Raw genomic sequence first — 22515 nt, 5'->3', positions numbered from 1 at the left:
TAGAAAAGCCATATAAAGTTGTGTTTATGGCTGAATTATTGAATCTCGCCGAATTGAAGCATAGGCTTCCAACACAATTTGGAGAAATTAATGGGTCTCCTGATTCAATTCAGATTTGGATATTCGGCTGCCAAATCAGGCTGAATTGAATCAGTGACTGAAGCTTCGCACAGTTCTAGTGCCAGGGTATTTACAGATTACTGGAACTTTTAAAAATAAATTATATACAAAATATTACTGAAGAAAAAAAATGCAGAAAAGATACCAATGCATTATGGCCATCAGTGTGTAAACAGGTATCCAATAATACAAACAGAGATACAGTAAGGACCTACGTGAAAAATGGAATTGGCTGAACAAGTTTAAGATCTGGTTCTCGCTCTCGCACCATTAGAGCCTGCCTCTTCTTACGTAGCTCCAGTGCTTCATCTATGATTGTTCTTGTTTCAGCTGCACTCACATTCACTTCATGGATTGACATGTCACTGAGAAGCATGTGAGAAAGGGAGATGTTAGTTAGACATTTTAAAAAATAAAAAATGTAAGTGATTTACCTGAGATTATTCTCTAATATAAAGTGGTCCCCACAGACAGCAAACTAGATATCTAAAAGCACACGTAAAAATTATTCACTACTAGAAACCACTATTCATTCTAAAAATGAGACAGTAAGAGACAGCCTATGCTCTTTCAAAAAGTGAAAATTGAGAAGGAAAAGAAATGGTATTGCAACAATGCTACGGTAACATCTTATTCCAAGCTTCTGTTTCGAGTGACTCAGTTTTCAGCCTCCGATGCTTTTGCTGAAAGCCCAAGTCCAAAAATGAATTTTTTGACAATTTTGAAAAATACCTGGGACCCACACAATTAACCAGAAGTCTGGGTCTAAAACACTCACGTCATAAGTCCAAGTCAAGTGCCTTAAAGCAACATTACCTTTTCTCTAGCCTCTTCTGCACTGCAACCCTTACTAAACGGCTATGTTCCTTCTCTGATATCACAAGGAGACCTACCAGGTTTAGGAGTCATCTTGTTATTCCCAGGCAGGTGCTCCTGTCTCTTTAAGTAGACTTCTGTATATCCAGAAAAAGTTAACTTTCAAATCTAGCTTCATGTGCTCAGAGACTGTATATTCCACAATGTGCTATGCCCTATACTGTGACATTTTAAAACGACTATCCCAACATTCCACAGAAAACTAGGAAAACTCCTGGGGCCATTTGGAGGGTCCACAGCACTTCCTGTTACATAGTTTTCAGGATACATAGAGCATAAAATCCAGGAAGATCCAAAATTTAATTTGAATGCCTGATCACAGAAATATAGGAATACAAGGATTCTCATCCCAATTAGATTTGACCTTGTAGCATGCAAATATCAAGATACTCTACTTATATTTCCCACTTACGGAGTAATATTAAGTATTACACAGACACAACGGGAGTAAGTTAGACTGTTTCATTTGGGCAGGGGTCTACTGCATAGGGTTAAAGACTTGGGGTTGGCTTTGGGGAATTATTTTATCATTGTTTATCTTCTTTTGTAAAATTTTACTGCAAGCTACCCTGAGCCATTCTGGGGAGGGAGGCACATAAAGCAAAACAATCAAAACCCTAATTTTGATTTTCTTGACTTTAATGATGTGTTAACTAAGAAGTCCCGTCTCAGCCACATATGTGCTTATGATTTTGACAAGTACTTGAATTCTATAGGACTGCTTCTTATCTGTTAGAATTGTAATTTCTTCAAGTGCAGCATACTCTGATAAGGGGCACGGTAGAACACCTTTCATAACATGATCCCAAATTTTGCTATAGCTATTAAACATTATTGCACTATAAATAATAAATAAAAATTGTTAATATAAAAATTGTAACTGAAATTTAAAAGTAATTTTCACAGTTAATACAAATAAACTGAAAACTCAAATAATCTTACAGAACTTCCATGCTGCAGGGTTGTTGGTTGTAGCCAAGTTGGCCTAAGGACATAGGCAGGCAAGGTTCTTTGGGTAGATGTGGTATCTTTTATTAGACCAACTAAATAGTTGGAAAAAAGTTCTTTGCAAGCTTTCGGGTACAAGCACCCTTCTTTAGGCATTGAGAGATTCTGATGTTACTCTGAGTTCTCCAAGGTAGAAAAGAAGCTAAAAGTGTGACAAGAAGTCTGTAAAAAAGTAAATAGGTGGAAGTTTGAAAGACAATGGGTAGAAATAGGAGGTGAGGGTGGGGGAAATGTGTGAAGGAATGCAAATGGTTAAGCTTCAGGCAGATACCTGGTGAATCAGACGTCAGGCAGATTGTAATGTGTCATAAATCTAATGTCTGTATTATAGTAAGTCCATGATTTTTTGTATCCAGTAGATTTATGAAGTGAAGTTCTTGGCTCGTCTACAAAAGGTGTTTTGTCACTCCCACTCAGAGAATGAGTGATTGTCTTGTGAGAAGTATGCGCCCACAAGTAATTGGATATTTTTGTTTTTTAATGGATCTTCAGTGTGCATTCATTCTGATACCAATCTATGCGTACCAGAATGATGAATTTTTGGTGTGTGTTCAAAGACAAAAACATCCAATTACTTTGGGTACCCACTTCTCACAAGACAATCACTCCCTCTCCGATCCCTCAGTTCTAATCCTCGAAGGGAACTTACAAAACACCTTTCGTAAACAAGCTTATGAACTTCACTTCACAAATGTACTGGATACAAAAAATCATGGACTTAATATAATACAGACATTGGATTTATGACACATTACAATCTGCCTGACATCTGATTCACCAGGTACCTGCCTGAAGTTTCACCATTTGCATTCCTTCACACGCTCCCACCCACCTCACTTTCCCTTCTCCCCTCCTATCTCTACCCATTGTCTTCCAAACTTCCACCTATTTACATGTTCACTTCCTGTCACAATTTTAGCTTTTTTTCTACCTTGGAGAACTCAGAACAGCAGAGTCTCTCAATGCCTAAAGAAGGGTGCTTGTGCCTGAAAGCCTGCAACGAACTTTTCTCCAATTATTTAGTTGGCCTAATAAAAGATACCGCATCTACCCAAAGAACCTTGCCTTACAGAACTTTTGCATCCCCGATACTGCAGAAGCTTACAAAACTTAATGACCATATCCAGTTCTTCCTAAAGTCAAAAGTAACTTTTCTATGGACTTCAAGCAGAGTTGTGTCTAGTCTAAGGTTATAGACTAGACACAACTGGAAAAGTCAGAATTAAGAATGTTTCTGATATAAAAAAGGAAGCCTTTTAAAAGAATACCCAGAGCATGGGGCTCCTAGCAGTAACAAAAGGTCTGGGTAGGCAAATAATTTTGGAACAATAAACAAAGTTTGAATTTTTTCTCTTGTTAATAACTTGATATATGGAATATATAGTATAGGAGATCAATACAGTTTTAATTAGAAAAAAAGAACACAATGACTAGCTTAAAGTGTTGCATCTCATTGGCTCTACTGGATCACAGCTTGCCTAAACTTCTAAAGTAATAAACCACAGGACGATTACAGATGACATTCACCACTTGAGAAACATCCTAAGGGAGTCCTTCCTGAGGCAAGGTTGCTCCTCAAAGATCTTCTCCTTAAGAACCAGTCCTTTGCTGTATCGACAGTCTTTCTCCAAAGCTTTGCAGATAAAATACAAACACGCTGAGAGAGAGAAAAGAAATAAGTAGCCAATTTTACACTTTGGTGAACTCTAAAGTCATAACTTCTGGGCTTTGTTTACATGACTATCAAGACAGTTAAAGTGTCCAATTGGACATGAAACATTTCTACAGATGACTGGCTTGCAATTGTTCCTTCAAACGATTAAGCACATAACAGGTATAGTTAAAATAACTTGCTAGGACAATCTGAACATAATCCCTATACCCCATGAACTTTAAGCTTTAAAGACAAAACAACAACTTTTCTAAGTGATAATCTTGCATCACTCGTTTTCATTTTCAAACACCAGGCTCCTACAAAGGAATTTTTAAAACATTTTTACATCATTTATCAATTGCTCCAATTACAAATTCTATTACTGCACTAAGGGTCAGACCCCGTAGTCCTTACTCACATGAGCAACCCCTTAATTCCATTAGGAGTGTTTCATGTCAAAGACCTACAGGATCAGGTCTTATACCTTACCTTATATTTTATCTAGGTGCCACTCACTAACTTTCACTTATATCCTTTCTTTCACCAGATAAAGCCTGAATTTAAGAGCCCAGAGCCATTTATATACTACAGCAGTTATAGGCAACCATGCCAGGCTATGAACCATACTATTCACAAGGCTTAGACCCATCTAGCTTGAAATTACAACAAAAGACAACAAACGTGTATGAGTGTAAAAAAGGATGTTTACACGGAAGCTTCAGACAAGAGGCTCTGATGTAGATTACAATTCCAGATGGTACTTCAACTCTAAATGTTACCACCATTATTTTAAAATGTGGGGCAGAAAAGAAAAAGTATTCCCCCACAGAATTAAATGCCCTTCCAGGCAAAAATAAATATCCTTCCACCAGGAAATATGTATAAACTGAAACAAAATTTCACTGGCAAAACTTCACTGAAATGTTTATTGTCCCATGATTGTATCCAGGTTCACAATGTCTGTTTAAGCAAAATTTAACAATATCATTAACAAAGCAGAATTTCATTCACAACTTAAGACTAACGTATTATTTATATTATTTCTTGCTGCATGCTGCAGAGGGGAAAGAAAGAAATCCTGCCCTTGTGACTTAAAACCATAGAAGGGAATTAATGTTGCAGCTACGCATTTTCAAGACCACAGAGAACTTTTCTTCAGAAACAAGATGTTTTTGGGTTTATGTGACCTGCTGGAGGGAAAAGCAGCCAAGGAGAACTGATATCTACAATGCTATCCCTAAGGAATATTCCAGCAGAAATTAACAAAGACTTCACCACAAGAACTTTTGCACAACTCTGTTCCTTGCTATCTCTTCCTATTAAGGAGCGTGTCTACACATGCATATTAATGCAGCACAATAAACTCTGGTGCTTATCACACCGGAGTTTATTGCTGCCAGGTGCCACTTTTACAGGGTACATTGAGCAGGGTTGGAGCAGCCCTGACTGGCAGGAAACCCAGGGATGCAGCCTACCAGCCCAGGATTGCTTCAACACAGAGGGGCTGGCTGCGGCACAATGGTGCTCCCGTGTGGGGCTAGCCGGCAGACAGCCCTCACACTGAAGCATTCCTTTGACCCAGCCAGCTGGGTCAGCATCTACACATGCACTGCTGCGAAGTAAAAAACTCTGCATCAGGATAGTACTTATATTTACAAATGCTAGCCTGATGCAAAGTGTATTAATTTACTCCACCCTAATACCCCCGCACGTGTAGATGCCAAGATGTTTATTGTGAAGCTAATTAGTTTACTCCACAGTAACTGTCTCATGTAGATGTGCCCAAGCAGTAGGAATGGGAGGAAGATACAGCTCTTAAGAAAGCTTTGCTATCCACAAAAAGAGAAAGGAAGTAGTGGGGATTTTTTCACAGGTCCCAAGACATTCACACTGAATGCTGCACCATGTTACTTGTTCCCTCTGCCAACAAGATACCTCAGAATCACCCAAAATTACAATTCTGAGCCTCCTGCATACATTTTTCCAAGAGAGTGTTTTATCCAGATCATAATGGAATATTTGGTTGTGCTACAGTTCCATTTAGAAAAATAAAACCTTTCAATTTGATCCATTTCACTGAACTTCTCAACAAAGTTTCATTTCACTTAACTATAAAATAAGTTCCACTCTACTAGCCCCACTTAAATGGAATAATTACTCTCTAGACTATAGTTATGTTAAACACTGGATTCCAAGGAAATCCCACCTCCCACAACAGAGGTAGGATGAAGAGGGGGGAAAAAAAGCTGCCACTCTTGTGAGATGAAGGGATCAGAAGAATCCTAGCTCCCAATTTTGTTGTAGCTTCTCTCATTTGGAAGTTAAATTATTATATTCCCAAGGATCCACCACAGCTTCCAGTGTCCCAGAATCACATGGGTCTTGCAAAACCTTCTGAAGTTAAGGCTAAGCAGCCTTTTCCTGTTCTGAAAAGTGTAGTGACTTTTTGGGAATGAATAAAAACCATACTTAACAAGGTTACACTACAGTAAGGACACGAGTCAAAACCTCACAGTATCAACAAAAGCCTACTGACTTCAGAGAGATATTACAGCACATCATGGAAACTGCAGACCATACTCTTTGAGATCTAAATTTTTCCTTAAAAATTCAGAAATAATAAAACCCAATACTTTAGCTGCACATGTCATTTATCATCCTGTCCTTTGTATATGCAGCTGAAATATTTTTCACCAAGAAAGCACATCTTTTGCCAAAAATTCTCCATTTAAACTCAACACCCTTGGCTGGACACAGGAGTCTGACAGTGTTCATTCCCCTTCTTCTCCCTTGTGCACTTCATTTTTTATAAGCTTTTAATTAGTTTTCTTTCCATTACTTTTAAAATATCATAATCCCATTTTTAGGACAAAATAAGATGAACCATTTTACAGTACTGAGCCCAGTGATGTTTCTCAGTAAAAACCAGTACTACACAGATGACAGTTTTGTTTTATTGTAATTAAAAACAGCTACAAATTGACATCCTTTATCATGAAATAAACTTACATATAACACCACTGTATAATTTCAATACATTTGATGTTTATGATATACTTTGCTTTTATTTTGTCTTGTTCTAATTTTACTGACACTTTTACGTGCATGTTTTCAGAAAAGTTATTTAAAAATTAGCTTTACTTACTTGTGTAGTCACTGAGTGTGTACAGGACAGTGATGAGATTATCTAAACAAGGCCAGTGATCAGAATTACACCGAAGTCCTTCTTCAAAAGCATGACGTGCCAGTGGCAGACGGACTAGTTTTATCGCCACATGACCTATTTTATACCACAGATTGACATCCGTGGAGTCCAGCATTACAGCCTACAAAATACAGCAAATATCACACTGTATAGGCATGGTAATATTCAGCATTACTGCATGTATACATAGTATGCACATATTCATGCATATTTCCCTGCATTATTTTTGCTAAGGCTAGATTTATAACAGTGGGGAACCCTAGAGATTTACTGCTCTCTAGGGTTGAAGTGGTGAGCAAATCATACCATATATAATACATAAAGATACAGAAAATATGCATATCAGAACTACAACCATAAAAAAAGAAGAAAATGCACAAAATTTGCATAAAAATTATAAAAGCTGAGCAATGGTTGTAAATAGATATTTATTCTACTCCAACTTCACTGTACCTCCAAGTAAAACTCCATGGCTGTTTCTAGGTCATCTCGTTGGGCTGCCAGCTGGGCTAGGTTTTTATATGTAGAATATTTTAACATTAAGCCTGGGTGTTTTAACCCCTCCTTTTCATCACCAGAGAGAACTGCCTGCAAATGATAAACAGAAACAATATACCCAAGACACATGGAACTGCTGCAAACCACCTGACATGTGACAACCAACAATATTTTTGAGTAAACCAAGATGCATTAGAGTGATACAAAGTGTGATAAATGTGCGACTTCTTTTTACTTTGACTCTAGATAGTTCACTGACCTCTCGTAGAAGACGAATTTCCAGCAGCTCATGGTAAGCCTTAGCAGACTCTTCAAATCGGTCATGTTTCTGAAGATCCAAAGCTTTGTGATACAAAGCAAAAGCTTCTGCTTCCTATGAGGCAGAACAGCACAAATCTCATTTTGTCATATTTTTGTTGTTAAAAATTAACATAACTTAAGCATATTGTAGTTTTTTTGGGTTTTTTTACACTTTTACAAAGAAGAAGATTTATTTAATGGATTAGCTTTAATGATTTTACTTCTCCACTAACCTCCTATTTAATGTAATCATCTTCAGAAAAAAAGAAAGAACTTTAGAACAACTGAAGTGAAGCTATGCAATACAAAGAGAATCTTTTATATAATATGTGAAAGTCAACAGATTTTCAACAAGGGAGTTCTAAACCTACCTACGCTCCCAACCAATATGACTGAACAAAACTGAGACGCTTAGATTATTTTTCCATTATCTGTCTAATATTTCTCTCTCAGAAGTAGACAAGAAGCTCAGTTTCTAAACTCATGTATTTTCCTAAGAAACACCATAAATGCTAGTCACATTGGCTCACTGCACCCCTTTCAGCAGAGTTTTAACTTACGGGCAGCACTTCAAAAATTACAATATTAATTCTGCCTTTTTTGGAACAACATGAGGTGGAAACAGACCACAACAGCCTGGAGTTACAAGTTATCAAGATAATTGCTGGCAATTTCCACATTATTAAAGTTGTGGTTTTACTTACTTGAGCCTCCTTTGTCTGAGTTTTGTGACTTTTAAAAGTTCCTTCATGGTCATCCTCAACTGTGGAACTAGCATTCAATGCTGCAATTCGGATCTACAAATGAGAATCAACACAATAATAAACAACATATCTGTCCCAGTCCTTCATGTCACTCCTGCCTCCAAGATTTTTCTTATTTTACCCTTTTAGCTGCAAGTCTTACAAGCAACCCATTTCTTAGCATTTAACATTAAGAAATTATTATTACTATTACAATATATCATGGCAATTTTATACATCACCACTTGTAGAAAATTACAAGTCAAAGAAGGCTCCTTTGAAATCAGCAGTGACAGTCAGAGGTGAAAGATTCCACCATCTCTCACAATGATAGAGCCAGTAGAATGGATATATCCATTATACGCGAATTCCTAAAATAGTTATTCACTCCAACAACAGAACTGCAATTGCCAAAGTAATGCTCTAACTGTGCTAATTTCCACTCCATAGAGGGCAACTTAACTTTGAGTTAAGGGACTATAGAAAAACAATTAGGTTTCTAGCATGACACACATCAAAGAGTTCAAGCAACAGTAGCAGAGATCCCTGCTCCCAGAGAGTCATCCCACCAAAGGGTCTCATAAGACACTGTGCTGTAATGTGAATTTACCATGTTCAGAGAGATTCGGTGCTGCCTCCCAACACAATCAGGTGGCAGGGCCAGTCACAAACAGGTCTGAAAATCAAAGAGGATTAGATGCCTTACTATGTGTATATATACAGAAAGTATTCATCATTAAAAGAATATACATGTCATTATAATATACAGATTTATTTGGATTATTTATAAACAAGGCACTTTACCTTATAACCTTGTTATTTAACTCTAAAAATAATATTTAAAAAATTGTGCAGTAAAGGTCTAAAAATAAAAGACAAATAAGCTGGAAAGAAGTTCTTCCTCATTTCATGTTTACTTTTAGGGATCTAAATTCTAGAAATAAGTGCATTGGGAATGTTTTAAGTGTCGTACAGATATACAGTTGGAGCTTAATATATATATTTTAAACTAATATTAATATATGAATATTGCATTAAATAAGCAATAAGACTGTAGCATGAATCATTCAAATGTAAGGAAATGATAAAGAAAAAATTGACCATGCAACTTCAACTTTACCTCTTTACAAATAAGCATTACTATAGTTTAATGGTTCTCAAACATTTTTAGGGCTGCATTCACCATTTTAGGTTTCTTGTACTGCTGCAGTATTATCAATAATAAAGAATAACGCTTTGTCATAACAGCACAATCAACAACCTAAGAAGTATCGTTGAGTTGTTCTTTGTCATATTTCCCCTTTCTTTCCACTTAAACTTTCTAATTCCTTCCTGCTATGTACCCCCTTGGAAGTTTTCATGTCCTCCCAGGGTTATGCACCTCTCATGTTGAAAAGCACTTGTGTACCCTTTAATGGTACCATAAGTTACTAAAAAATTATGGACGGAGACCTACTTTGAGAAGAGAACCTGTGTCATTAACATAATACCATTATGCACTCCCCTGAATCCCACTTTGTAGAACAAGAGAAAATTCAATAGAAAAGTTGCCCTGAGGCTCAACATAGCCTGCTTCTGAGCTAGTCTGATCAAACCACTGCCTAAGAGTATCAGCAGCTAGCAAGCATTCTTCTCAACCTTCACTGTTGTTAAACCTGATAGAGCTAAATCATTTACATAAGTCAGATTTTTTTTTTTAAATTGTTCTATAGTTAATGTAAGTGGGTCAATGAGAACATTATTGCCTCTTGCAAAAGGATGTTAATGCTGTGGATATGTGGAGGTCAAATAGATGCCTGCTACAAAAAGAAGTTAAACTTCTATGATCAAAATGGAAGCGTGTTTAAGGGAGTAAAAGTTAATATCTCAGGCCATTTTAACATTGATTCAAAGTTTAAAAACTGCTATTAATATATGCAAACTATTAGCCATTTTCTGCTTAAATTAAACCCGCAATTCTTCATTCTATTAATTGCTTGAGCTATGATGCAAGTATAGACAAAAGAATCTTAAAGCCTTTTGTATACTTTTTTAAAACTTTATTGCTATGAGACAAATACTTCCCATCAACTGACATTCAAAAAATGACACGTGCAAGGCAGGCTAAATACAGTCTTTTACATTATAGACCATATTAATAGTAAAAGGTACCTCCAGAATTAACCATAGCAGGAAGCAGTGGGAGTGATGAACTATAAACTGAATTAATTCAGACATAACTGATGAGTGCTTTCACAGGTAAAAAAAGGGCACATTTTTACTTTAATTTCATTCTCATTCTGAAATTACTGCATTCTGAAATGTTCTTGTTCATTCATGAATTCTTCCTCCAAACAAAGCCTGTCACTTGCATCCAAATTAGAGAGACAGTTTCAAAAAAATGAAACATTTTGCTTTCCAGATTATTTTGTAAGTGTTAATAAGCCTCAAACCCTTGCAAGGAAGGTAGATACACATTCAGTTTTATAGATGTTGGAAACAGACTTTTAGTTTCTGTGTTTCTGAGTTCCAGAAATACTAAATACCCACAACTCCAACTTACATTAACAAAAGTTGCATATGCTCACCAACTCTTAAAAAAATATTTAACCAATCAATGGCCTCAATTCAAATCCTCTGTAACATTAGTTGAAGCTGGGTGTGTATTTATGCTTATTTATTCATACACTTCAATTTAAGTACGTGCTTAAACACCTGGCTCAATCAAGACCACCGAGACTTGCTAAAGGTAACTCCTTAGCTTGGCTGATAATTCACTAGACACCCTCCATTTCTCTAAAGAAAAAGTTACAGTTGGCAGCAGTTTTAATTTAACCGCAAACCATTTCACACAGTTCCTTGTCTAATCTATTACCAAACTACATAATCAACCCTGCCACCCATCTACCAGGCATAGCACCCTATACTGCCAAAAAGCAGGGAGCCAACTGCAGTCTTTGTTCTACTGATTCAAGGATTAAACTACACTTACCCCCTTACGGAGGAAGGCAAAACCCCCCACAGTCTATACCAATCTGACCAGGAAGCAGAAATCCATCCAGGCCCCAAATGTGGCAACTGGTCTGACCCTGACCAGAAGGGCGAGATCCTCTACCTCTACCAAGGAAACTCTGGAGTTTAGTCCCAGTAGGAGCACTGGTACACCCCACTCAGGCTCCCCAGCCTTGGCTGCAGTCAACCCCAATGGTTCTAAGGAAGGCAAAAAAAACCCCTCAAGACCCTGACATAGGTAGCAATAGGAGGGGGGGTGGGAAATCCTTCCCAGCCCCACATGGAACATTGGAAATACCCATAGCACAGGCATAGGTACTTCTAGATCATCTCTGACCAATGTCCATCCAACCTCTTCCTGAAAACCTTGTATGGTAACGGTTCCCCACAACTTCCCTAAGCAGTCTATTCTAAACCCTCCCTGTCCTAACAGTGAACAATTTTTCCCGATACCCGATCTAAACCAATTCTACTACAACTTCAAGCAACTGGTCCTTGTCCTGATCTACGCAGCAAAAGAAAGAAAGGTGTTCTCAATCTTTTTTGTAGCAGCCCTACAGATATGCATAGACAGCAATCATGTCCCCTCTTAGTCATCTTTTCTGCAAGCTGAACACGCCTTGTCCTTCAGCCTCTCCTCTTATGGTTTGCCTTCCAAACCTTTATCATTTTTACTGCCCACCTCTGGCCCTTCTCTACCCGTTCCACATCCTTTTTAAAATACTAGTACCTGTTTGTCCAGATACATTTCACACGGAGTTTCATGTTCCAGGTTGAGAACAGCAAACCAGGTTCACTTATAGATACTGGCTGCTCTGTGCAGGTGTGACACCTAATTTTCATTCAATATTTGTGACAGTACATCAGCTGGGGGTGAGACTGTTTTTAAGCAAGGTGCTTGAGCCTGGGCACAACTACAGTAGTATACTTCCCTATAGGAACACACCATCCCAGTTTAAAACTATTCATGCCAATATAACCATATCCATGTTAGGAGAATGGTAACACTAACTAAACCAGCAAATGAGTGATACTAGTTTAGACAGAGCACTATAACTTGTGGGTATCGACAAAGCCTCAGGCATCCTCAGACCATATACTTAGACATATCCTCACAGTGGAGACCAATCCTAGACTGGACAAGCACCTAGCTGGGGTCATCTAACCCCAGTGCTCTTTCCTGCCCAGGGCAGCAGGTTGGACTCAATGATCTATTAAGGTCCCTTCCAACCCTAGAAAAATCATCTATAGATTTCACAGACTTTAGGGCTGGAAGGTATCTTGAAGATCATGAAGTTCTGTCCCCCACCCCAGGGGCAGGAAGTCAGATAGGGTCAAAGGACCTCAGCAAGATAAGCATCCAAGCATTTCTTGAATAAGTTCAGAGTAGATGCCTACTCTACTATAAAATCCTTTATACCTCTGCATGTCAAAACCATATTGTAAATATAAATAGAGTTTAAGCAACTGCTTGCTGGAGCATCCAGTTTACTTGCTTGCTCACTCTTTTGTGCTCCAGGCACATCTCACATGGCACTTCATGGTCCGGGGCTGAGAACAGGGTCGGCTTACGGCGTGCAGCTGTAGCACCGACCAGCAAACGTGCATGGGAGAGAACGCGTTTTCGCCACGTTTCAGTGGGAAAGCACCTCCTCGGCCACCACGAGGATGCTGCTGGCAGAGGGTTTCGGGGAGAAGCTGGCACAGGCCCCTCGTTGGAAGGGAGGTCAAGCACAGCGGGGGGGTGGGGGAGAGCACAGAGTCGCAGGCCGGGCCGCCCAGCACCCAGCAGCAGAAGGGAAGTTCCTGCATCCCGGGACCGGCTCTGCCCCTGGCACGCGGAACCCGGGGCAGCAGAGCGAGGCCTGATGCTGACCCCGGCCCCTCCCACTCCCTGGTCCTTTTTGCAGCCCTCGGGGCCGCCCCGCTCCGTACTGCCGCCCCCCAGGTTCCGGCCCAGCTCTGGCCGGGGGCGGGGGGCCGCCCGCGCCGAGGGGATGCACCTCACCTGCGGTCTCCACGGCAACCTGCTCCCGGGTCTCTAGAGCCCGGCACGCCAACAACGCGCGCTCTCATTGGCTCAACCGCGGCTCCACAACCAGCCAATGCAGAGGCCGGATGCTGAGCGCTGCTCCAGGAGGCGGGACTTCCGGGAGGGGAAGGGCCTTGAGGTTGAGGGGGAGGAGCCAGGGTGGTGGTAGGTGGAGAATGGCCTCGTACTCTGCTTGGGCTCCTCGCCTAGGCTCCCCTGCCCTCCCCCAGCAGGCAGCCAGCAAGCAGCTGCAGCCCCTTGCCCGTGCGCCTTCCTGGCACTGGGATGTGCATGAGGGTGTCAGAGGTGCCACTGTCATCACAGCACCCAGATGCCATCAGGGGTTGGGCTCAGCCAGCCTCTCACACCACTTTTTTTTCCACGGCACTGTGTATAGTATCTGGACTTGTGGTAGAGGATATAATCTTTTATAGATCCGCTAGATTTTTGCAAAAAACAAAACAAATTCTTTGCAAAAATCTAGTTGATCTAATGAAAGATATCACCTGGACCACTTGTCCTGATTCCTTTGGCCTCTAAACCCATATGGCTACAACCTGGATACCTGACACTAGTTATAGTGCAGGCGGGCAATTATTTTGGGCAGAGGGCCACTTACTGAATTTTGGCAAGCCATCGAGGACCACATGACAGGCAGACCAGGGCAGATAAATATTAATTTTCTAAATTTTTTAGGGGCCACGCAGGCCGGATAGAATGGCCTGGCAGGCCGCATCCAGCCCTCAAGCTACATTTTGCCCATCCCTGAGTTATAGTATTCAGCCACACATCATTTCAGAGTTATTGAATTTTTAGCAAAAAAAGTTTATTTTCTAAGTGAAAGAGGTGTTCACAAAAACATCAGCCATTTTCACCATCTTTTAGCTCTTATGATGGTCTTGTGCTAGTTCCTGTGTCACCACAAATCTTCCAATGTAGATAGAATCAGATTTCCAATAGCATACAAATGCTCCACCTGGACTGATGCAGCCTCGTGGGCTCAAGATGCGCCTGTGCACAGGGTGCTGGGGCACCAGGACATGCCACCTGGTCCAGGGTATTGCCTTGGCATCAGGCTGTCACCATGTCTCGTTGGGTGTCCTGGCATCAGGGCTTCTCCTTTCTTTTCCTAACAGGGTCCATCAAGCTCCCATACCTAGCCTTGTTACCTAGCTCCTCTCCATGGTCCATCTCTGTGACTTTGTTCCTCCTGGCTTCAGCTACAGCCTTACTGCAGTGCTCTACCTCAGCACTCTCTCCTCTGCCTAGTCTTTTCTGACCTCTTCATAAAGGTCCAACTTCATCTGAAACCAGTCTCTCAAACGCCAAACTTTATCATCTTTCCTCCTTATCCTTCTCACCTTCCCTCTTTCTCAATCCTTGACCTTCACAAAGAAGCTGTACTTTTTCCCCAGAAATATTATGCCACTGTTTATTGTATGTATTCACACCTTATTTCAAAGAGTGGTTGAATTTTTAGCAAAAATGTTTATTTTCTAAATTGACGTATTAGCAAAAGTAAGATTTTAATGGTTTCACTAAAAAATCCTTCTCTCCAAATTGCTCAGTTTTCACCATCTTTTAGGTCTTATGATGGCATTGTGCTAGTTCCCCTGTCACCACAAGTCTTCCAATGTAGATGAGACTCCAATTTCCAATGTAAAAAATAAACAACATTAAAATCAAATGTATAGGAAAACATTTCAGGCTTTCTTGCATACAGCCACCTATTTCCCCCTACAGGCAAGCAATAGGTATTACCACTGAAAAGTAAGTTACTGCATTCAGGTTACTCCACTAGAGGCTGCCTCGCTTGAGAAAAAGTAGTCACCAGAAAACAGGACTGAACTATACGAGGATTTGATTACCTGAACAGTGTGATTCAATTAGCAGCGGACACGGTGTGCTAATTCATGCTGCAGCCTGTATCTGCATCCTCACTGCATTACCAGCTAATGCATCAGCAGCACTGGAGTCTCAAACCCATGTCTTCTGACAGGCCAGTTTGAGTTTAAAGCACTCTCAGAACAAAGATTTTTGTGTGGGAATGAGAGAGGTCAGGGACACCATTATGCCTCAGACTAAGAATGCAGTGATGATGAGCTCTTATTCTGTGTGCACATAGTACTGTGTAGTTTTATATCACTATGTGAATGTCTTGTAATAAGCCAGAGTGCCTTCCTTTTACTTCAGTCAAGATTTTAAAATCACTTTGAAGTAAGCAAGTTACCAAGGTATTTGGATGACCACTAGAAGGCATATTGTAACGTGTGCATTACATGAGAGCTCGCTCTAGTCAAGTGCCTAATGGCATCTGAAACATACAGATCAAAGCTTTAGTCATGTTTTGGTCTTGATTTTGACCTCTTTCAAAAAAGACCTTCCCTCAGTGCCATTTTTGTTGCTGGTTATTAAATATATTCAATAAACCTAAAGTAAGTGATTCTTCTATGATAAAATAATCTAAAGGGTGATTAGAAGGTGAACATAGCTGATAGTTATTTCCTGAAGTATGTCAAATAAGATGATGCTCTCATTCCTCATGGAGTAATCAGTAGCAAGTTGTTATAACTGGTATCCGTGTTAGCAACTAGCAGCAGACTCTAGAGACAGCACAGAGGCTGAAATATTGTCTCAGTCATGTGTGGTCTGTGACAGAGAAGATGGGGGAGGGGGATCTACACAGGAGACTGTGCTACAGAAACCCCTCAGGGTTAGGTTGAGTTTTGGATGCAGGAGAAATAGCAAGGGTGGTTCAACTCAAGCTAGCAGGAATTTTATGAAGGAAGATTTTGTAAGTGTTGTACCTGATTAAATCTAAAGAGCCTTTAATCACCCTGCAGCCACACCACTTGTGCTACAGCCATCTCTCTCAACCTAAGTGGTATAAGGAGAAATAGCCTTGATCTCCATTGTACACATTACTTAAAAATAAGCTTTAACTTCAGACTTAGGAGGAAAGATAAGCCCAGTACATACGCTCTATATAACTGAAGAACTGTGTGGGTATGCATAAATATTACAGCAGATTCTCTACACTTCTGGCAGCATAACTTCAAAAAGAATCATTATTATTTCATATTTGTATTCTAGTGGTGTCCTTAAGCTTGATCAGCTCTCATTGTGTTGGTTGCTGTGTAAATATATAGGAGGAACAGTCCTTGTCCCAAAGACTTAGAATAAAAGGAAGTCTTCTGTATTCTATACATATTACACCATCACCCATCTAACACAGTTTAGTAAAGGTGGGTGCATTTGGATTTGCAAACATATCTGTCCTGAGATCTTGAAAAATAAATAGAAATCACAGGACATTTAGAAACATTGGCTCAGCTCAGCCAGTAGCTGATCCTTCAAGATCTGAGCATTTAAGAACTGTAAAAAAAAATCTCCTGTTGCTGACAAGTAGGGAGGATCGAATGCTAGGCAGCCACTCTCTAAGGCCAGCTGAACAAATTGGAGGTGGTATTTGGGAGAAGCAGTCAAAATCCTTTTCAGGTGTAGGCCTACCTGGGACATTTGCTGTTTCTAGAGTAACAAATCTTTAGAAATGTTACAGGAAAAAAGAAAATGTTTCCAAGTTCCTTGTTTCAGGAGCGTAGGTTGTAGCCCCGTTGGTCGAAGGACAGAGGTGTGGCAGGGCACTTGGTGGTGCCTGCAGGTGTTTGATTTTGGCGGCCATTTTAGCACTCGGGGCAGCCCGTATAAACTAGAGCAGCCTGCTGCGGGGCAGGCAAGAAACATCACTTAGCTGAGCAGCTGCATGGGAACATCTTGCAGCTAGGAGCAGGAGGCTCTGGTCCTGGGTATGACCTAAAAATGCACCCTGCCGGGAGTTGGTGGTCTGGTGGGGCTCCCAGTGGTGTAGGAACCCCAGAAAAATGCCAGGCTAGTTACCAGCGTGGTGGGGCCAGGACCCAGATAGGGAGTAAAAAGGGCCAGAGGCCCAATGTGAGAGATGCCCATATAAAGCAAAGAAGCACAGGGTCCCAAATGGCCTGAGATGGGGTCACGGCTTAAAGGGAAGCCGAAGGTCCCAGGGAAGGGGCCACAGCTAATGGGCAAAGGGGTAGTTGAGTTGGCTGCCTGAGATGCTATCTGTGAGGCTCGGGCAGTGGTGTAGGGGTGGAATGGAGTTGTGGATAGCCCCCCCAATGTCAGGGTGTATAATGGACAGCCTCCTGCCTAATTCTCACATCAATATTATTACATCAAGGCAAGGCAGACAAGTGAGGCAGGTTGCTGACCTGTAGACAGGGGGCAGACTGGTACTTGCGCCGGACATGAAAGCTTGCCCCAGTCACAATAGACAGACAAGGTTTTTCAGGTAAATCTGTTATCTTTTATTAGACCAACTGTTTTTTATTAGACTAACTATTTGAGTTGGTCTAATAAAAGATATTGGGTTTACCCAAAGAACCTTGTGCAGCTTCCCTTGGTTTTTCTATATGCTGCAACGGGGTGCTGTAATTTCAGTTTGACTTTCCTGTGAGTGTTCTTCTCAAGTACTAAAAAACAAATGACAGTATCCTTCTCTAAAGAAGATAGTGGCCATTTTCTTACACTAACATGAACACAGAGTATATTCAGCCCTAGTTATTTACAAAGCAGGAGCGGACAGTGATTTAATAGTTATCAACTGTGACCTCCCTACCTCTTCCCAAAGTCAAATAAATGGTACATGTGCGCAGGTCAAGAGGAAAAAACAATCCACCCCCAATGCTCACACACTTCAGATGAATTTTCTAACTACCCTCTTACAAAATATGCAAAGTCCATAAATTAGAAAGCTTGGTCTCAGCAAGTTCCTTGACCCAGCTCTTCCACTCTGATTTTGCTTAACTATGGCATGTTTTGTCATGAATGTACAATGCTGCAGACACAAAGCTACAAATGGGGAGCTACAAAATCAGTAGGGAAAGAGAAAGTGTCTAAAGATGAATAGCAGTGAGAAGCCAATAGGGCCCAGCAACTGACCTGTGATATGACAGAAAAACAGGAATGACCCTTAGAAAATTCAGGGCTGTTGTCATGCATCCCCATTTGTCCCCCCATGAAGCAGGGCAGCTCCTAGAGGCTGCTTTGCAAACCATAATCAAAACTGAGGGTCAGTAAGTTTTTTTTCCTCAGCTTGTTACAATTTGTTCATCCCTCATAAGGCATGGACAGGGCTGTCCCCCTCCATAGCAACTGGGAAGGTTATAGCTATCATGTGCAGTACCACAGAATTATTGGAGTATGCAAGTTTTAAATTTAATTGAAGAGCCCTCCTGAGGAACTACATAGACTTAGACACTCATGTCTCCTAAAGTTGGAAAGTTCTGAAAGAGAATGACAGCGAGGAAACAAGAACATTGTTTTAACTTACTTAATTCACTAACAACGTTCCTTGAAACATTTTATTGATCAGATAAGCCCCAGACCTATTAAACCTGCATTTGCTATTTTATTTAGAGCACAGGGGTTTTGAAACAATGGAAGAGAGTTTTTTTGCACTTTTAAATATTAACAAGTAAAACCAAATTCAATTTTTCAGTACATGAAAGGGGATGCTTTTAGCTCTCTTCACATCCAGATTCTGGATTGTGCATACAATTAAAAAGGATTCTATGAGTGATGAACAACTTAGTTTCTGTTTTATATGTAACTCAGTGTTGGCAAAAATGCTAAGACTGTGAATGATGCTAAGAGAATGACTAAGACTGATCCTGCAACCACTTACTACTTATGTCCCTCAGCAGCTTCACTGATTTCAGTGCAACAGCTCACATGCCTAAGAGTTTGCAGGACTGAGACCTTTGAAAGTGACTATAAGTGGAAGTTAATTTAAGATGTCCATTTGTATTATCCCAGTTGAGTGAAATGCAAAAGTCAGGAAATACTGCACATGAAAATTAGGCTTTTTCAGCTTTAATATATCATGTATGATCCAGTTAAGTGATCAACTGAATGGTCCCAGAGAGCATTTCTCCCTATTTGGAGAACTGGACATTAGGGTAAAAGCAGTAGAGCCCTGGCCTTAAGGAGAAAAACATCGGGACTGCAAGTAATTAGTGGGCACGTCTATGTGAGATGCTACTGTGCAGTGGTTACTGTGCATTTATCTAGTACTTGTATAAGCAAGTAACAAATAAACGAACAATAACTGGAGATACTGTGCAGCAGCACCAACAAACGTCTTTTAAGTGACACTACTGCATAGTAGCCTAATAATATTGCGCAGTAGCATATTAGCACTGTTAGTGCTGTGATGTGCTACTGTGCAGTATTATTCAGCTACTGCATAGTTAGCATCTAGAATAGATGTGCCCAGTTATGTGCAAATTCATCATCTCCTCCCTGGGTAATGTCACACACTGAAGATATTAGCCACAGAGCAGCAGCAGAGGATGTGTTCTCATGCATCCTGTGACAAGGTTTACAAGAAGTATTTTGGACTAAGAGACAGCTGACAGAGACTGAAACTAATCATTTGCAGAATGAACAAACATTTTCCTGAGCACCATGTCCTGTGGCATGTTCTGATTCTGCCATAAGTAATTCCATACCTTGCACACATCTTTCTCCCCCACCTATGAACATGTGTATGAACTGATGTTAAGGTACAGAACTACAGTGAATTTTCATGGGAACAACCATCTCTGCGGGTGAAGTACAGCAGAGCTTAAGGCAGAGTTTTGAGAGGAGCCCCACACACCATTCCACACCATTTTAGAGGCATGTCTTCCAGAATAATCTTCTCTTTTCTGAAAAGGTCATGGAGTGAGAATGGAAGCTAGAAATGAAAGCTCTAGTTCTCCTTTGCCTCATCCTCTGCCACAGCAGAAAGAACCAAATACTGTGTGTTAGACCATGATCCAGTGCCAAACAGCATTTAGGGACTTTGGGAGTAGGACAGCCTGCAGAACTATGTTCCCAGTCAGGAGACAAACTGGTGGAGAAATTAAGGCAGTAGTTTTCACACTAATGGCCCATGGATCATCAGAACAGAGAAAGTATATTATAAGCATGGAAGCAAAGTGGAGAGGTAAAGTTTGTTCTTTCTTGCACATCAGCCTGCAAGATGAACATAGCTAGAGAATCTTTGCCACTATCTGTAAAGTAAATCATATAACAGAAACAAACAAGAACTGCTTGTTGTTAAAGGACATGTCTACAAATTCTGTTTAACTGGTTCCAAGTGAGCAGGCTTTCTGATATCAAAGTTAGGACTTTCATCCAGAAACTATACAATGATTTCAGACAAAGCTCAAACCATTGATAACTGGATGCATGTGAAACAAAGGCCCTCAGCTGTTACAGTCAAACCAGTTTGGCTGATAATGCAACTTTGAGCTGTGTGCGCACAGAAGATAAAAACAGCAGCAAATCACATGAGTGACAGTGAGGATGGGTACAAATCATAATTTGAAACAAGCAGGTGGAGCTGGTCATCCTTGAATTGCATCCCCCAGAGGATGTTTATAGGTGTCTAGAAGGATCACAAGAAAGTCATCACAGTTCCATTCTTGCCGATCTGCCATGGTTCCAGTGGATAAAAACGGATAAGAATCCTTTGTGGGAGGAAAAAGAGAGAATACAAGAGAAAAGGAAAAAAGTGATTATAAAATGGAAAGTTATCTCCAGCAAGTTCTCAGCAAGCCAGAAACACATCACTAAACACAGCTCTCAGTAGTTTATAATTAAAGGGTGGAGTTGAAAAGGATCAGGAGCTGGATGCTTTATGGAAGCACGTCTGCATGGATTCTAAAGTCTTGTCACCACTAGTAGATAGCCAAACTTGTTCAACCATCCACTTATCCCCAGAACTTCGTAAATTCTCATTACTATAGCATTCAAGTGCCTCACCATCTTCAATATATGTCATCCTCACACCACCCTGGTGAGAGAAATAACATTTCCCTGTGCCCATTTCACAGAGGAGGAACTCTGGCATACAGTCTGAGTGACTTGCCCATGGTGACGCACAGTCTGTTGAAAAGCATGAACTTCAAGCCAGGTCTCCCAGCCACACACCTTCACCACTAGGGCATCCTTCCTTAGTAATCAGTTAGCAACCAGAATAGGAGAATCCTATTCATCCAGCCATAAGAAGAGAACCATTCAACTGTCACAGCTCCTCTTCTGGAGTCACACCAACACAGCTCTATCTGTAATGCCAAGACCCTACCTCAGGAGCAGCAAGGCCATCTTTTAAGTCCCATCAATTTAAAGGCAACCCTTGCTATTGGTGCCCCTCTATTTTAACCAAGGATTTCACCCTTAAGTCCCCAGATTTGGGGCAGCCCTAGACAGCCACAGGGGGAACAAGGAAGATACTGTGCTCTAATGGGAAGGGACTGCAAGAAGTGACTGCTTTGGGGCAAGCCAGCAGAAAAAGGCCCTCAAAGCCTCTGGCCAACTTCTCCTATTTTTGCTCAAACACAGACCTTGGACTGTGACGCTCCACAGCACCGAGCCGGCTCTCCCTGGAGCACTGCCCTGGCCCCGCTGGGCCCAGGTCCCTCCACTGCGCTCACCTGTCGGCGCTGAGCCCCAGCTCCTTGGTGAGGACCTCGAAGAACTTGGCGCTGTGCCCTCGGTTCTGCTCAGCGGAGCCCACCACCGCGATGGAGGAGACCAGCAGCTGTGCGCAGGGCGCGGCAGAGCCCCCGATCACCATGGGCAAGCCGCTCTTCACCGTGACGTTGACCCTCTGCCATGCAGGGAAACAGTCACCAGGGAGGGAAGGGAGCAGGGCCGGTGGGCCTGGGCTCAGAGGAGGAATCCGTGCCCTGGGCAGGCAGGGCACACTCCCCTTCTAGGCAGCACCCCCGTCCCATCTCGCTCGTCCGGGGGCAGAGGCATCAGGGCCCCCTGGCACCTGCCCAACAACGCCCCCCACCCCCACCCCGCCTGGGGCTCTGCTGTGACTCACATCCACGGGCTTGCCCAGGATGGAGGCGGCGGCGGCGCACAGCTTCTGCCCCAGGTCCGCGGCCAGCTGCGCGGCCGGGAGGCTCGTCTCCAGGTCCAGGAAAGGCATCGGAAGAGAGAGGCTGGCGCCGAGCCGCGGCGGGGACGAGCAGGACAGGAAGCGGCCGCGGCC

At 41.5% G+C, this 22515-nt stretch overlaps 2 protein-coding genes across 9 annotated transcripts in view; both read right to left on the bottom strand.

The window, feature by feature from the left end:
- The window catches only part of CABIN1 (calcineurin binding protein 1), a 202353-nt gene extending 188844 nt beyond the window's left edge, over positions 1–13509 (bottom strand). For 5 of the 8 annotated variants that reach the window (XM_019539123.1, XM_019539126.1, XM_019539124.1 and 2 more), the window contains exons 1-8: positions 13404–13509; positions 9015–9080; positions 8366–8458; positions 7621–7734; positions 7317–7451; positions 6804–6984; positions 3532–3661; positions 336–485 (exon numbers count right to left, since the gene is read on the bottom strand). In XM_019539123.1, coding sequence (XP_019394668.1) covers positions 336–485; positions 3532–3661; positions 6804–6984; positions 7317–7451; positions 7621–7734; positions 8366–8458; positions 9015–9017 — 806 coding nt within the window. In that variant the 5' untranslated portion in view covers positions 9018–9080; positions 13404–13509. The remainder of the gene's footprint in view (positions 1–335; positions 486–3531; positions 3662–6803; positions 6985–7316; positions 7452–7620; positions 7735–8365; positions 8459–9014; positions 9081–13403) is intronic. The other 3 variants (XM_019539129.1, XM_019539128.1, XM_019539131.1) reach the window with 1 other exon arrangement.
- Positions 13510–20107: 6598 nt separating this feature from the next.
- DDT (D-dopachrome tautomerase) lies at positions 20108–22509 on the bottom strand. The gene is made up of 3 exons (XM_019539132.1): positions 22345–22509; positions 21947–22122; positions 20108–20980 (listed from the first exon to the last, which is right to left on the bottom strand). The coding sequence occupies exons 1-3, from the start codon at positions 22450–22452 to the stop codon at positions 20908–20910; spliced, it is 357 nt and encodes a 118-aa protein (XP_019394677.1). The 5' UTR covers positions 22453–22509; the 3' UTR covers positions 20108–20907.
- Positions 22510–22515: the final 6 nt, after the last annotated feature.

Source organism: Crocodylus porosus, unplaced genomic scaffold, assembly GCF_001723895.1.
Source record: "Crocodylus porosus isolate Cpor-Errol unplaced genomic scaffold, CroPor_comp1, whole genome shotgun sequence".
NCBI lineage: Eukaryota > Metazoa > Chordata > Crocodylia > Crocodylidae > Crocodylus > Crocodylus porosus.
The sequence above is the reverse complement of the archived record's forward strand: the minus strand, read 5'-3'. Positions and strand labels throughout refer to the sequence as shown.

Coding starts and splice junctions, on each gene's coding strand:
- DDT (XM_019539132.1), bottom strand. CDS start 22,452: ATGCCTTTCCTGGACCTGGAGACGAGCCTCCCGGCCGCGCAGCTGGCC. Junction 22,123..22,344: donor TCCTGGGCAAGCCCGTGGAT/GTGAGTCACAGC, acceptor CCTGCATGGCAG/AGGGTCAACGTCACGGTGAA. Junction 20,981..21,946: donor CTGGGGCTCAGCGCCGACAG/GTGAGCGCAGTG, acceptor CCTCCCACAAAG/GATTCTTATCCGTTTTTATC.